The sequence below is a fragment of the Anomaloglossus baeobatrachus genome, chromosome 3 (assembly GCF_048569485.1).
Source record: "Anomaloglossus baeobatrachus isolate aAnoBae1 chromosome 3, aAnoBae1.hap1, whole genome shotgun sequence".
Classification (NCBI taxonomy): domain Eukaryota; kingdom Metazoa; phylum Chordata; class Amphibia; order Anura; family Aromobatidae; genus Anomaloglossus; species Anomaloglossus baeobatrachus.
The window spans coordinates 143,423,755-143,439,503 of record NC_134355.1 but is presented as its reverse complement, the minus strand read 5'-3'; the positions used below and the strand labels follow the sequence as shown (position 1 = coordinate 143,439,503).

At 39.6% G+C, this 15,749-nt stretch overlaps 1 protein-coding gene across 2 annotated transcripts in view; it reads left to right on the top strand.

Moving 5' to 3' along the window:
- The window catches only part of RASGRP3 (RAS guanyl releasing protein 3), a 183,600-nt gene extending 171,601 nt beyond the window's left edge, over positions 1–11,999 (top strand). For both annotated transcript variants that reach the window (XM_075338148.1, XM_075338145.1), the window contains 3 exons: positions 2,935–3,060; positions 4,800–5,167; positions 10,441–11,999. In XM_075338148.1, coding sequence (XP_075194263.1) covers positions 2,935–3,060; positions 4,800–5,167; positions 10,441–10,449 — 503 coding nt within the window. In that variant the 3' untranslated portion in view covers positions 10,450–11,999. The remainder of the gene's footprint in view (positions 1–2,934; positions 3,061–4,799; positions 5,168–10,440) is intronic.
- The last annotated feature ends 3,750 nt before the right edge of the window (positions 12,000–15,749 follow it).

Genomic DNA, 15,749 nt, shown 5'->3' with positions numbered 1-15,749 from the left:
TCTGATGTGTGTTCATTACATGAACTCTATTTTGATAAACAGTAAAATACAGTTCTAACGATTTTTTTTTATAAATTTATAGGCAGATTCTTTATATGTAACTCTACAATTATGTAACATTAATATCACTTACTGGCGTAGCTTTATGCATCGCTGTGGATCATCATGAGTTGATTACAGTAAGCAGGTGTTATAGTACGATTTCTGGATGATCCAGATAAACCGTTCTCTCATCAACCTCCATCTATGTATAGCTTTTGCTAGGAAAGAGTAACAGTTTTTAAGCTACTAATATTTTAATTTTCAACATGTTAACACATTGATCGCATTTATTATTTTAATTTTACATTATTTTAACTTTTTTGATCTTTAAGAGAGAATACAAACAGGACAGCATAGAATTGCATATGCTGATTTCCTGGAAGAAGTCTTTTGCTGCTTGTTTTTAATTATTTTTAACTGATAGAAAGCAGCAGCTGCACTACTATGATGTTCTCTCTGTATACACGTTTGTTTCTACCCTTGTCCTTGACCCGTGGACAGCCACTATTACAAAATACATTAATCTTCATTTATATAATGCCAATCTCTCTTTCTCTCTATGTATATTAACAATGGAAGGAAGAAAAGGGTTAAACTCCCGCTACACCAAACCAGTCCAAATGATGTAGATAAAATGTGATTTATTGGTCAACGTGTTTCAAAGCCATCAGAGGCTTCTTCATCAGGACCTGAACTGGTTTGGTGACGCAGGAGATTAACCCTTTTCTTCCTTCCATTGTTTGTATCTCCATGTGGGTTCTGCAGCGATCTCAGGCATTTTATGGTGGTTGTGACTTGCACAACCACACAAGGTAAGCCTTTCTGAGTTGTTTCACCTTTGATTTTAATTGGATAAGACCCTATTTTGCACGATGTCACTTTCCAGCTCCTATTTACTCTCTATGTATATTTGCACACCCACACCCACACACACACATACAAGTATTTGGTCACTTATTGATGTTGCAGATTTTCTGCTCCTATAATGTAAATTAGATTACTTGTGTTTTTTAATGGCGTTTTAAAGTGCAATATTATTGCATTTTTCATGCTACGTTGTTTGTATCTTTTTTGTATATCATGCTTTAACTAAAGCTTTGTTTTGATACTTCCAGATATTTGGCTTTGACAAAACTTTATATAATCATGTGCGGATTACATGTGTTTTTGATGCATTTCCGCAGAACTGCACATAAAATGCTCATTTTTTTGGCTGCAGATTTTTTTACATCCAATGCCATTCTAAAGGGTGCTTTACACGAGACGATCTATCGTGCGATAGATCGTCGGGGTCACGGTTCTTGTGACGCACATCCGGCATCGCTTGCGACGTCGGGCTGTGTGACACCTCCGAGCGACGCAGTATCGCTCACAAATCGTGAGTCGTGTACTCGCCGCTCGGTTTCATAATCTCGTTTAATTAAAATGGCGCCGGTTGTTCATCGTTCCCGGGGTCGCATACGCCGCCCCGTGTGACACCCCGGGAACGATGAACACAGCTTACCTGCGGCCGCCGGCTATGCGGAAGGAAGGAGGTGGGCGGGATGTTTACTTCCCGCTCATCTCTGTGATCGTGAAATTGCACGATAGATCGTACCGTGTAAAGCAGGCTTAAGGGTATGTGCACACAATCCTCATATGCTTCATCCTGGATGCAGCGTGTTTTCTCCTGCGGGCCACAAGTGCTGTCCGCAGGTGACCACAGTGTCTAGTGCCAGCGATCAGGATTTGGGCCACTGCGGACTTTTTCTCTATTCTCCATGTGGAGAACACTCACATCTGTGAGCATAAATTGACATGTTACGGCTCGGAAAGCCGCACCGCAGGTCAGTTTACGAGGTGGGGACAAGAAGCACAGTGGGCAGGAGATTGTTATAAATCCATCCTCTCTGCTTCTACTGTGCAATGCAATGTTGTAGACTTAGCGAAAACACGCTGTGTATAAAACGCTGCAATGGATGATCATGTGTGCCCACCCAAAGGAGAAAATCTGCACATAAAACTCAGCCTACCTGCAAAAGATATTGATTGTTGATTTTAAACACGCACCACAGGTCAGTTTACTCTAAGTAAAAAAGAAGCACAGTGGACATGGGTTGCATTTTTTTTTCATTGCCTTTTATTGCAATGTTGCGGAAACCTGAAAAATGTAATTCTGAAGGTTTTTTTTCTCGTTACGCCATTTACTTAATTTATTTGATATTTTTGTAGATTGGACATTTCTGGACTCGGTGATATCAAATGTGTTTTTTAATTTTTTTTTAAATTGTTTTTATTTTTAATATGGCAAAAAGGGGGTGATTTGAACTTTTGTGTTTTTTATATTTTTTAAAAACTTTATTATTTTGCTTTTAACAGTACTTGATTGACACCTTAGGAGACTTAAAGCTGTGATCGTCCAATTGTGCTGTGCAGAGCAATGCATCATCTCTGCACTGTATAGCAGAAATAATGAACTCCTATGAATGTCGACTCGCAGCCAACATTCACAGGAGAATCATCAGTAGACTCCCGGCTGTCATGACAACCCATCTGCGTCCTGCAATCATGAGATGGGTGCACCGATGGGCGGGATTAATGACACGCTTCCTGTTAGCGAGTGTTAAATGCCGCTGTCAATTATTGACAGCAACATTTAACTGGATAACAGCCATGTGTGGAACTTGGATCCAGCCGCAACTGTTAGAGGACCATAATGACTGATTAAATCAGTCATCAAGAAAAGGGTAAGATGTGGGCCCAGCATGTGAGGCACATAAAAGGTAGGGATAAGGCCAATAACATAAATATCCGTCATCGGTCGTGAAGTGGTTAAGCTTAGTCTACAATTACTCACACATTTGCTGTCAATAGCTAGATACATTGTTAAAATTTTAATCCATTTCTTTTCAGATTGTGGAGCCAATTGCCATAAACAGTGTAAAGATCTTCTCGTGTTAGCATGCAGAAAACTCTCGAGGGCAGCATCTATTAGCAGCGGCCATGGTTCCCTTCCCAGCAGCCCATCTATAGCTCCAGGTAAAGTGTACATGATAATATATGGGACAATGTTTACATTCTGAAAATTCACTAACAAAAGACTCACATACCAGACAGTGATATACCTTACATTTTAGAATCAGTAAAGCACATGAATATTGACAAGAAAACAGTTGGAAGTTCTATTTTTCTTAGGAAAAGTAATGAAAAAAAACAAATTGCCTGTAATGTAATGCATCGTCTTTTTGCTAACATAGTGGTTTAGTTGATATCCTGAATGTGAACAAGGCCTAATGCTGATAACTAGACTTGGATAAGGTAAAATTTGTGAAAGGAAATAAAAATGAAGTCTTGCTTTTGTATAAAATGGGGCGCTGGTCAGTTTATTCAGTGCCCTATTCTTCCTCCTTTGACCTTCACTCAGTTTTTACAATGTATAATGTGTCTTGTTTCAATTCTCAGGTTGCTAGTGGTCTTGTTCTCTAAACTTGTGTTAGTGGAGGTTATAAATATGTTTGCAGTGCTTCAGCCATGGGCTGTGACATCTCCTTATAGATCTTCCACCCTTATAGTCCCAGTTGGAACTTCCACATAATGTACATGGATACATGGCCCCACAGACTGTATCTCACATAATAGGACAATGCTCAAAGAACTGTATCACACATTAGAATTAGTTATGCCGCTCTGCAGTTTGTATAACACATGATAGGATTAGACACATGACTGTGTGGATTGTACCACACATGAGTAGATACACAGTTCTGTGGACTGTAACATACATGACAGAATTTGATGAACAAATGCTGTGATCCGAGCGGTGCTCAGATCACAATAAACTGTAAACACTCATCAGCTATGGGGATCAGCAGTTTAATTCAGTGATGTGTTCTCAATGTTGGATGAATTCCTCCCCGTAACACTGATGCCTGGATCTGATGTGCACTCACCAGTTATTACTGTGATCTGAGAGCAGAAGTTGCAACGACATCATGGCTCGGCTCGGATCAAAGTTATTTACAGGGAGTGTTCATCAGGATAGGGCATGAAGGTTGTGGTGGGAACTTCATCCAGTGGTGAGTACATGTCACTAGATGAAATCACCATCACAGAGCTGGTGCCTGGATCTTGTTAGTGTTCACTGGTCATGACTGTGATCTAGGCTCCCCTAAGATCAAATCAATAATTGGTGACAGAGAGAAATTGTGAGCTGAGCTTTATTTACAGCTATGCATGCCCAGTTCACAGCTGATATAGCCACGGTATAAGAGATAGGGTTGGTACCTAACAGCATTCTCCTATGGCCTGGGGCTGCCATATTTGCTGGAAATGTTATGCTCTGACATTTACTAGCAAATAAAAGTGGCAGTCCCCAGTGGCTCACTGAAATTATATGCAAAAGCCCCATAATTTAATAATAATACATATAGTGATAACATTTTTAATGCAAACTCCATAGTGATAAATTACCCTTAAGAAGTGAGTCGTGGGCTGCTGCAGACTTGCAAAGGTTGTACAATCGCTGCACTTGATTAGCAAGAGAGAAGCGTGGCAAGCTGTTACATTCAAAGGCTCCGTGGTCCTATATTTATAAGTCAGTCAGTAGCAGAGAGAGTGAAGGAAATCCTAAAGCTTAAAGTTTGGGTAAAGTAAAGCAACGATTTCTCCTATCCTTAGAGTCCATCAATCCTCCTTTTTGATTGCAACAGTAAAAATAATGACATTTTCAAGTTAAGTCTGACGTCAATTGGATAATAAATTTCTTTTAATTTCCGCAGCGCAAGACGAAGTTTTTGAGTTCCCTCCCTCTGGAAGAGACAGTCGAGATTTGGATGGACGAGCAATCACTTTGGTTACTGGATCTTCTAGGAAAATTTCAGTACGATTACAGAGGGCAACAACCAGTCAGGCTACACAAACAGATCCGGTGTGGTCTGATTCTGGCTGGAGTGACATAGGTTCTCATACCTTTCCTAAGATGAAATGCAAATTTTATAGTAAGTCAACGAAGAACAAAGGTTTTGCTAAGTGGGAGAATGAAAAGACTAACATGCATCCTAATATGGATATCATGGAAGTACAGATAATGGAGCAACTTCAAGACCACAATGGGATAGAAACCAAGGAAGAACTGAGCAGTACTGAGGTATAATAATGTATAGATCTGCATTGTATGTAAAAAAAAATAACTTCAATGAATAAAGTGACATTACTTAGTGTACCTGGGTAATCTGCTTGGATTATTAAGCTATAGGTATAACGTTTCATGCAGATAACAGAGCCTTGTGAAGAAGGGGTTAAAGACAGAATCCTCCACAGCTGCATGTTATGGAGCTACAGTGACTCTGTGGGCCACTATATGATATATTGTGTTGTGCTTTCCTATTGTTCTCATCCAGAAGCAATGCTTCGAGGAGAAAATAATTCCTTCTAAAGCCCCTGTCACAGATAGCGAGATCGCTAGCGAGATCGCTGAAACGTCAGAGGTTTTGTGACGTATCAGCGACCTCGCCAGCGATATCGCTGTGTGTAATAAGCAGCAGCAAGTGGGCCCCTGCTTCAAGGTCACTGATCGTGACAAAACAATCAGGACCATTTTTTGCTCGTTGGTCTCCCGCTGTGCAGCACGCATCGGCGTGTTTGATGGCGGGAGACCAACGAGCACCGGTCCTGAGTCTGCAGGGAGCCGTCGTTACAGCGATCCTGACCAGGTCATATCATTGTTGGGATCGCTGGAACGTCGCTACGTGTAACGGGACCCTAAGGCACCTCAAACAACATGAACATTTTTTCCCTTTAGCATTTGAAGTATTACTAGAGCAAACTTTTTGACACATTGTCAAAGCACCATAAACAGCGAATTGGTAATAAAAAGGCTCCCATAGACTACTGTGGGGTCCTACTGTACCTTGGTATGACTCTGATTGTGGAATACACCTTTAATTGTCCTATTACTGAGTCATTTGTTGTACTATGAAGATACAGTCTTCATAGTACAGAAAATGACTCAGTAATAGGACATCTAAAGGTGTATTCCACAACCAGAGTCATAGCAAGGTACAGTAGGACCCCACAGTAGTCTATGGGAGCCTTTTTATTACCATGCAATACCCAGAGGATCTATGGAGCCATTGTATGGCCATGTGCCAAGAGATCTAAAGCAAAACTACAGTTTTAATCATCCCATAGTACTAAAATGGAAGAGATCTATCCCAACTAAAATATGTAGCAATTATTTGGATTGCGGATTATATACTTATTCAGTGTTCAAATTTTAGTTTTTGTTGTCAAAAAGATGCAGAACGGAATTGATCAACATGGGTGAGTAATAAGCCATTCTTGAATTTAAGAAGTGCATGCCTTTTAATAAATTTGAAACTGTAGGTGGATGACAAAATGAAAGTACCCCAGACCCAAGCCAATATTTTAGCATAAAGTATGGTAAATATGTCAAATTGTTTTACATCACACCCTCCATTTTAAATTTAGGACACAAACAGGTTAAAGGCTACAAAATTTTGTGCAAACACAACTTTTAAGAAACAAATTTTGAGAGGTTTTTTTACAGTGGAACACTAGCACAGAGGGGAGGATAAATTGCCCGATTGTCTTTGATAATAATCTGAGCTGTGTTAATTAACACAAGAAGTATTTTGAGATGACAACAATATTGATTTACCTCTAGGGACCTGTAGAAAGAAGAAAAAGTCACCTATTAATTATTATAATTAATAAATAAAAATATACTATTTGATGTTACATTCAGCAATTACAGGAGTCCTTGAAAGTTTGCAACCAATTCGTAGTATTCATATTTCTGCATAAATTTAACTTTAAACTACATTTAAATTTCACATTAGTCCTAAAGGAAGATAAATAGAACCAAATCAAAGGAGTCAAAAATATCAAACTTTGTCATTTATTAACACTTGAACTACTGAGGTAGTCATTTTCACTACTTTGCACCATGTATTTCTATATAGGTGTCACGAGTCCAGTAGTTCTAGTGTTAATGAGGAAAATGATTGTATGTCAGATGTGTGTTGGTGGCAAGAGTATGTGAACCTTTCTTTTGAGTATCCGGTGTGACCCCCTTGTGCGGCATAACTAAATCTAAACATTTTTCAGTATTTGTTGATTAGTCCTGCACTTTGGCATGGAGGAAGTCTAGCCAATATCTCCCTACCAAACAGCTTCAACTCTGTTCTGTTGCAGGGTTTTCTCCCATGAACTGCTCGCTTCAGATCCTTCCACAACTCTTCTATAGGATTATGGTCTGGACTTTGACTTGGCCGTTCAAACTCGTTTATAACCAATGGTTAAGAGATCACTGTTCTTAACCATTCTTTTGTAGGACTTGTGTACTTTGGGTCGTTGACTGGCTGCATGACTTACATTCTTTTGAGATTCAACTTGTGGACAGTTTTCCTGACATTTTCCTTTTACAATTTGCTGATATTACACTGGGGAACAATTTTAAAAAAAAATTCTGTTGAGTTAGATTTTTGAGCTGATTTATACTAAAATTGGCATGCTGATTCCAAAAATGTAGTCAGTTTTTTTCTATCACGTCAAGTTTTTCCTCCTGAACTTACCTGCCATAGAAGCACAATTGCACTGATTTCTGTAATAAGACTTGTTATCTGAGTACAATTCGACTCATATAGAGCTACGTGGCAACTTGTAAGAGTAGTCACAACTGAGACAGTGTGGTGAGAGGTGTGTGCAGCTCCCAATATGTCATAATTATCAATATAAAAAATAAAACACTTTTTAGGTACAGTAGTTAACATATTTTTGAGAAGACAAAAATCCTATAGTTCAAAAACTTGACGTGATAGAGAAAAACTGAGATCATTTCTGGATTCAGCATCCAAAAATTAATTAAGAACAGTTGTCTGACCTAACTCCTAAAAAATTGCGTTCCCCAGTGTTATTTAAACATTTTTGTACCCTCAATAATGGCAAGCAATCCTGGTTTAGATGTTGTAAAACAGGTCCAATAGTATTACCACCACTGTGTTTCCCAGATGTTATGAGTTTTTTATTATTAATACAGAGTTTTTCTTTCTCCAAACATAAACCAAAAAGCTCAATTTGGTCTCATCCATAGACAAAATATTATTCCAATAGTCTTCTAGCTTGTCCACTTCATCCTTAGAAAATGGCAAATGGGCAACAATGTTCTTTTTGGAGAGCAGTGGCTTTCTCCTTGCATTCCTGCTATGTACACTGTTTTTCTATTGTTCAGTGTCCTCCTGATGGGGAAATCACAAATATGAGTTAATGTGAGAGAGGCCTATAGTTGCTTAGAGGTTACCTTGGGTTCCTATTTTAACACGGTGTTAATGCTTCGCTCCTGGAGTGATCTTTGTTGATTGAGCATTTCTGGAGATGGTAATGCTCACAAATTTCTTCCATTTATACAGAAGATCAGACTTTGCCAGATCCTGTTCTTTAAATAAAACTCACATAATTGTCATCCCATTGGTTAAAAACACTAGGCTCTAATTTAACCTGCAAGATGCCTCCTAAATTCTACAGGTTAACATACTTTTGTCACTCTGAGAAATGTGATATTGAATATTTTCGTCATTTAGAAAAATATCAAGTGTATTATTTTTTATTTATTTGTTTTACTTGGTTCTCTATATCTAATATTGGGACTAAGATTAAGATTTGTATTAAAATTTGTGAAAATCTGATGTAATTTTAAGTTAAATTTATGCAGAAACATTGAAAATTCTGAAGGGTTCAAAAACTTTGAATTATTGCTGCACAGAAGCACATGAAAGAGCAGCTCTACACATCCAAATGCTCCATAGATTTCATCCTGATCTACTGAGTGATGTGTTTTTGTTACCTAAAGGTAAAAAAAAGTGAAAATGATGTTATGATCCAGGACCGGTATTCTCCGCTCCAGAATTTCATAGACTTAGCCCGGTCTTGTCAGGGGTTAACTCCCATCAGCCTCGTTCTGGTTTCAGGAGACACTATATCTGGTCTCTGCAATTGCATTCCTGTGCTGGTTATAGTTTTGCTCTGCAGCCTGTGACTGGCTCTGGTGAGAATTCCTGTTTGATCTGACTCCTTGTTACCATGCCCTGACCTGTACCCTCCCCCGTTCGTCCGTCTATCCCAGTCCCTGACTTCCCTCTCCTGTCTATTGTTTGTGTTTCTCTCTGCATATCTAATTTCCCACCTTCTGTCTCTGGTTGTGACTGGTTGTGGTTCTGTTCCAGTGTAACTTTGACTCTCCTTCACTACTCTGCTGCCACAGAGTGGGGAATATGCTGTACTACGTCTTGCTAGCCGCTTGTACAACGTGTCAAGTGACTTCTCTGTTCTGATTTTTTGCGATTTTGGTCATGTCTTATTTTCATATTATATGTCATACTATATTTTATCATAACCCAATATCACCTCTTACTAACCAGAATCTCACAATGTCTGTCTGCTATTTCATCCTTTTTCTCAACTTGATTTCTAAAACTTAATGTGGACAAAACAGAATTCATCATCAACTCACTTAACCCCCCAGCAGACCAAATTCATCATAATTAATAGTTGCTTACTCTCCCTAGTCCCACAAGCTCACTGCCTCGGGGTAACCCTTGAGTCTGCGTTCTCGTTTAAGCCACATACCCAAACCCTTTCCTCCCCCTGCCAACTTCAACTCAAAAATATTTCCCGGATCCATACAATTCTTAACTGAAAGTCAGCAAAAAACACTAGTGCATGTCCTCATTATCTCCTGTCTCGATGAATGCAACCTCCTGCTCTGTAGTCTCCCTTCTAACACTCCTGCACCCTTTGATTCTATCCTAAGCTCTGGTGCCTGACTAATCTACCTCTCCCCTCGCTATTCCCTGGCCTCTACACTCTGCCAATCCCTTCACTGGCTTTCCATAGCCCACATAATCCAGTTTAAAACCCTAACCATGACATACAAAGCCATCCATAACCTGTCTCCTTCATACATCTGTGACCTAGTCTTCCGGTACCTACCTGCATGCTACCTCCAATCCTCACAAGACCTCCTTCTCTACTCCCCTCTTTCATCCTTTTCCCACAATCAAATACAAGATTTTTCCTGTGCCTCCCCCATACTCTGGAATCCTCTGCCCCAACATATCAGACTCTCGCCTACTGTGGAAATTTTCAAAAGGAACCTGAAAACCTCTTCCAACAAGCCTACAACCTGCAGTAACCCTCAGTCCACTATACCGCTGCATGACCAGCTCTACCGTCACCTACTGTCTTCTCACCCATCCCCTGTAGACTGTGAGCCCTCGCGGGCAGGGACCTCTCTCCTCCTGTACCAGTCTATGCCTTGTATTGTTCCTAATTATTGTAGTTGTTTTTAAAATGGAGTTATAATAATAAATAATAATTAATTTACATTCCATATGTCAACAGGATCGTTGAATCTCTGGTTACTTGTAAAATCAAAACAAGCTGGCACTGGCAGAGAACTGAAATTCCTATAAAGTAGCAGAAACGTGACCTGGACTACCTGGCAATGAGAAGAAAGTCTTAGGACAGATGTTTGGTGAAATGCACTATTGGACTCCTTGAGTTGCAAATTAACTTTTCTCACTGAAAAACAAAGTATGGCAACAGATGGAAAAAGACCTCTATTCGACTTCTACAGTTGATCTTGGTCAATCCCTACAGTTGGTCACTTTGAGTGTCTGACTCCATTTAAATCCAGCATTTTCTGTACATAGCAGCTTTAGGTTTGTAGACTGTGTACTAAGACTTGATTGGTATTTATTTTAGGAGAGTAAGTGAAGAGTCAAGCAATATTATTTAATGATGACCTCACACAAGGATTTAGTTCTACAGTGTCACACTGCTGGTAGCTCTTGCTTTTTTTTATATGTGATGACTGCTATGATATTCAGACATCATCTTATTTTCACGTCTGCAAACATTCCTACAGTTGTGCCATCAAACAGATAAATGTTAGTCTAAAAGAGAGAATACGCCGCAGAAAACCATAATTGTGATGTGGAGCGAATATCAGTCTAGTTTTCTTGAGGAGTCATTTCAAAAAAATGAAGTTTGGTTTGAATTTAATGGGCTATTAGATCACACACTGTCAAGTTGAATGATGGTTAGGGGCCACTCACAAGATTTAAAGACGCACTCCCAACAAAAAGTTTATTCCGTAGTCTCTTATGAATATATCTGTAGTGTAGTGTGAATGTGTTTAAATATTGATCGCAGTCGTCTCCAGTTCCTAGAGACATTACAATCCTCTTCTGAACCAAGTGAACATATTTACCTCCCATCCACTTTTTTGAGGGGGCAGTTGTTTTTTGTGAGTATTCTGCAAGCACCACAGGTACTGCAACTTCTTTTCCTTCACTTTCCAGCATTCATTTTTATTGTTTTTGTCCAATGACTTGCCTATCCTTAAACTAAAAGCCCAGCACTGTATTATGTCTATATGTAACTGACAGGAGAGTAGGAGCAGAAAGACATTGTTGAGATGGATTACACTTGACAAAAGGCAATCAACAGCAAGTTGACAGAAGAGAGCACCTAATGTCCAGTTGGAATTATTTTTGGGGGGTGAAAGAAAGCATGTTAAGGTAATTTGTTGAGACAAATTTTTCTCAAAACATCATCATTTTGTCCTGTACAGGACATTTATATAGCAATTAACTCAATGAGACTGATGTCAAAGATTTACCTACTCATAGGGCTGCTGCAGAAAAGTTGATTTTTCATCTTTTCAATTTTACTCCGAATTGTTTTAATGTCGAAAATTCCTCAATATGTTAATTACAGTATACTATACAGAAATAGTACAAAGTAAACCTACAATAGCTACATCATATGTATATTATATTGCTCAATAATGCTCACACTACTTATATTTATTTCAAAGTTTTCTTAAATCACTGGATACTGATATTAAACTGTGTTTACTGTTCCTCAATGTTATTTAAAACAAATTGTTGTATTCGCCGAGGATAAAACATTTCCTTTTTGAAACGTTGTGGTTTGAATAAAACTGTATAAAAATGTATTGTGTGCATTGAAAAATAATTAGTGATGGGCAAAGCCGAACTGTAAACTATGGGGTCCGTACCAGATACCTAGTATCCGTGCACCGACCCCCAAACACGGAGTTCTCAGGGAACTGCATTTATCTGTTCAGATTCAGCCACCCGGATAATAATAAATAGGGGATAAAACACGAGCATTTTACTTACCGAGTCTTCCGTGTGGCTGTAATACTACTTGCGGGACCGGTAATTAACTCTAATACATATTCACTGCTTCCCCCACATACCGGCAGTCCCAGTGTCTCTGATTGGTTGCAGTCACACTGTGCCCCCACCCTGTGTGACAGCATCTGTGATTGCTTGGAATCACACACGCTATTTGCATCTTTATAGTGGTGTATAAAATAAATAAATTTAAAAAATTGACGTAGGATTCCCTATTGTGATACACAGCACAGATAAAGTATACAGCTACAGGATGCATCCCCCAGCCGTGTGCTTACCTTGGCTGTGTATCAAAATACATGGGACCCTATGCGGCTTTTTTAAAATTGTTTAAATAATTATAAAAAACGGTGTGTTGTCCCCCCAAATAAGATACCAAGCAATGATAAAGCCAACAGCTGGAGGCTTGTATTCAGGCTGGGGAGACCCATAGTTATTGGGCCCTCCAGCCTAAAAATAGCACAGCCTACAGCCACCCAGAATTGTTGCATCTATTAGATGCTACAATCCAGGCCGTTTAACAGGCTCATCATGATTGCACTGGTGCAATTGTGGTAATATAAGGGGTTAATGACAGGTTACAGCTGCCACTAAGCCCTAGATTAGTAATGGAAGGCATCTATGAGACCCCCCCATTGCTAAAACTGTAAGTGAAAAGAAATAAACACCAAAAAAATTCCTTTATTTGACATAAAATGCAAAAAAACCCCACCCTCTTTCTCTAATTTATTGACCCAAAACACCCAGTTCCGATGTAATCCACATGAGATCCCATGACGATTTCGGCTCTGCTACATACTGAAGTCACAGCATGCGGGCACAGAACATGACAGTATGCTATGACTTCAGGCCGAGGTTGACTGAGCCGCAGCTGTGAGCTCTGACGTCACTCAGTTTATCTGTGGTAAAAACTGGAGGTTCCCATGGTACCCCACATATGACTGCAGGTAAACTAACTTCAGGTGACCTCATTGAACCCAGTGAACTCACCTCAGGTTAGCTCATTCAGTTCAATGAGACCTGCATCTCCTGGCAGAAAACCACGGGGGGGTTTTGCCAAGAGATACACATTTGGTGCTGAAATTTATACATCAAATTCCTGCACCAATTCTGCATCTTCTGACAAAAAACAAACAAACTCTGTCACCAGGTTTTTGCTACCTCATCTGAGAGAAGTATAATGTCAGACAAGAGCCCCCGATTTACTTGGTGTAGCAATTGTGACTTAATCAAAGTTTTTAGATAGCATGTAGCACAGATGAGAAAGCTAACCCCACCCACACGACAGCTCTCTGTGTACATTGTCTATTGACAGTAAGATGCTTATCAGGGAAAGGGCAGTGGTCAGTCTAGCAGGCCCGTGAGCTGTAGTCTGGACAGTGTTAATCTCCGCTTGATAAAACAATCATTGTATTGAAACAACAGCACATCACATAAAAAGTGACACATTCCGGGAATCATAATCTCAGCCCCTACCTCATGCTATCCTGAAATTAAAAGTAACAAAAAACAAGTTCCAGCTCACCACTCCTCTACATAGAATTCCATTTGGGTCGGTGCATGGTATCCGTGGTTGGCATCCACAGCTGACAGTATCATTACAAGAAAAAACAGGGAGGGAAACAAATCCAAAATGTTAATGGATCAACAAATTCCCTCCATATGCCTTTCCATGCCTTACGTGTTTCAGAGAAAAAATTCCTTAACCCCTACAGCCCCAGAGCGTTTTCCATTTTTGTGGGGGGTTTTTTGCTCCCCTTCTTCCGAGAGCCGTAACTTTTTTATTTTTCTGTCAATCTTGCCATGTGAGCGCTTGTTTTTTGCGGGATGAGTTGTACTTTTAAATGAAACCATATTTTTTACCATATAGTGTACTGGAAAACAGAAAAAAAAATCCAAGTGTAGAAAAACTGCAAAAAAAGATTGATCGCACAATAGTTTTTGGGATATTTTATTCACCGTGTTCACTATATGGTAAAACGAATGTATCATTGTGATGCCTGAGGTCGGTGCGCATTTGTAGACACCAAATATGTATAGGTTTACTTGTATATAAGGGGTTAAAAAAATTCACAAGTTTGTCCAATAAAAGTGTCATTTTTTGTGCCATTTTCCCGTAGCGTTCCCATTTTTCGGGATCTATGGCTCAGTGACAGCTTATTTTTTGTATCTCAAGCTGATGTTTCTAATGTTACCATTTGTGCACAGATGGTACGTTTTGATCGCCTGTTATTGCATTTTGCGCAAAACTTGCGGCGACCAAAAACCAAAATTTTGGCAGTTGGAATTTTTTTGCCGCTACGCCGTTTACTGATCAGATTAATTGATTTTACAGTTTGATAGATGGGGCATTTCTGAACGCGGCGATACAAAATATGTGTATATTTTTTTATTTTTTTTAGCCCTTTAATTTTCAATAGGGCGAAAGGGGGGTGATTTGAACATTTAGGTTTTTTTTTTTTCATTTTTTAAAACTTTTATTTTACTAGTCCCCCTAGGGGGCTATATAGATCAATAATCCAATCGCTCTGCCCTATCTGATGATCACAGCTATACAGCTGTAAACAGCAGATATGCTCACTTTCTGCTTCACTCGGCAGCGGGCTGAGTGAAACCGAAAGCAATTCATGTCAGCTACAGGAGTCATCACATGACCCTGTGCTACCATGGCAACCACCGAAAGTCACGTGATCACGCACGTGACTTCCGGTGGCGGTGGCGGTAAGTAAAAGTAATAGCCGCACACATATACATCTCGCTGCCAGACTTTGGCAGCGAGATGTAAGGGGTTAAATATTGTGGGTGGAATGTGATTCCACTCGTAACATGCAGGCACACATGTCAGCTGTTGAAAACAGCTGATATGTGTGCGGATTGCCACGACCTACCCACGGCAGGGGGCGAGGATTAACCTCACACGATCCATGACGGATATATCCATCATTGGTCGTGAAGGGGTTAATCATAGGAAATACAAAGAAATTAGGTGTATAGTGGCTTTAAAGAGATCCATTTAAAGCCAATATACACTTAATTTCTTTGTTTTTGCCTATGAGTAAGAAGTTTTTTCTCTGAAACGCGTAAGGCGTGTAAAGGCACATGGAGAGATTTTGTTGATCCATTAACATTTTTTTAATGTGACCCAATAAATGTCAAGATTTTTAAAGACAACGGTGCTGGATTTGTTCCCCTCTCTGTTTTTCCTTCTAATGATTATATCCTTAAATTACATGACAAAAACCTGCTGACTAACTGTTGCCAAGTACTGCATGTAATCATACATTTGACATACAGTATAACTAAGTCTCCCTACTTTATTCGCTTTTGTATGTGTAGCACCCATGAGGTCTCAGATGCCACTAATAAATGTGAACTGTGGAAACCCAAACCCCGGAATATCCCTGCCAGTCAGCACACCAGCACCCTCAGGCCACATACATAACCCCAATTCCAGACTGGGAGACTGCCTAGCAACAGGTAAAA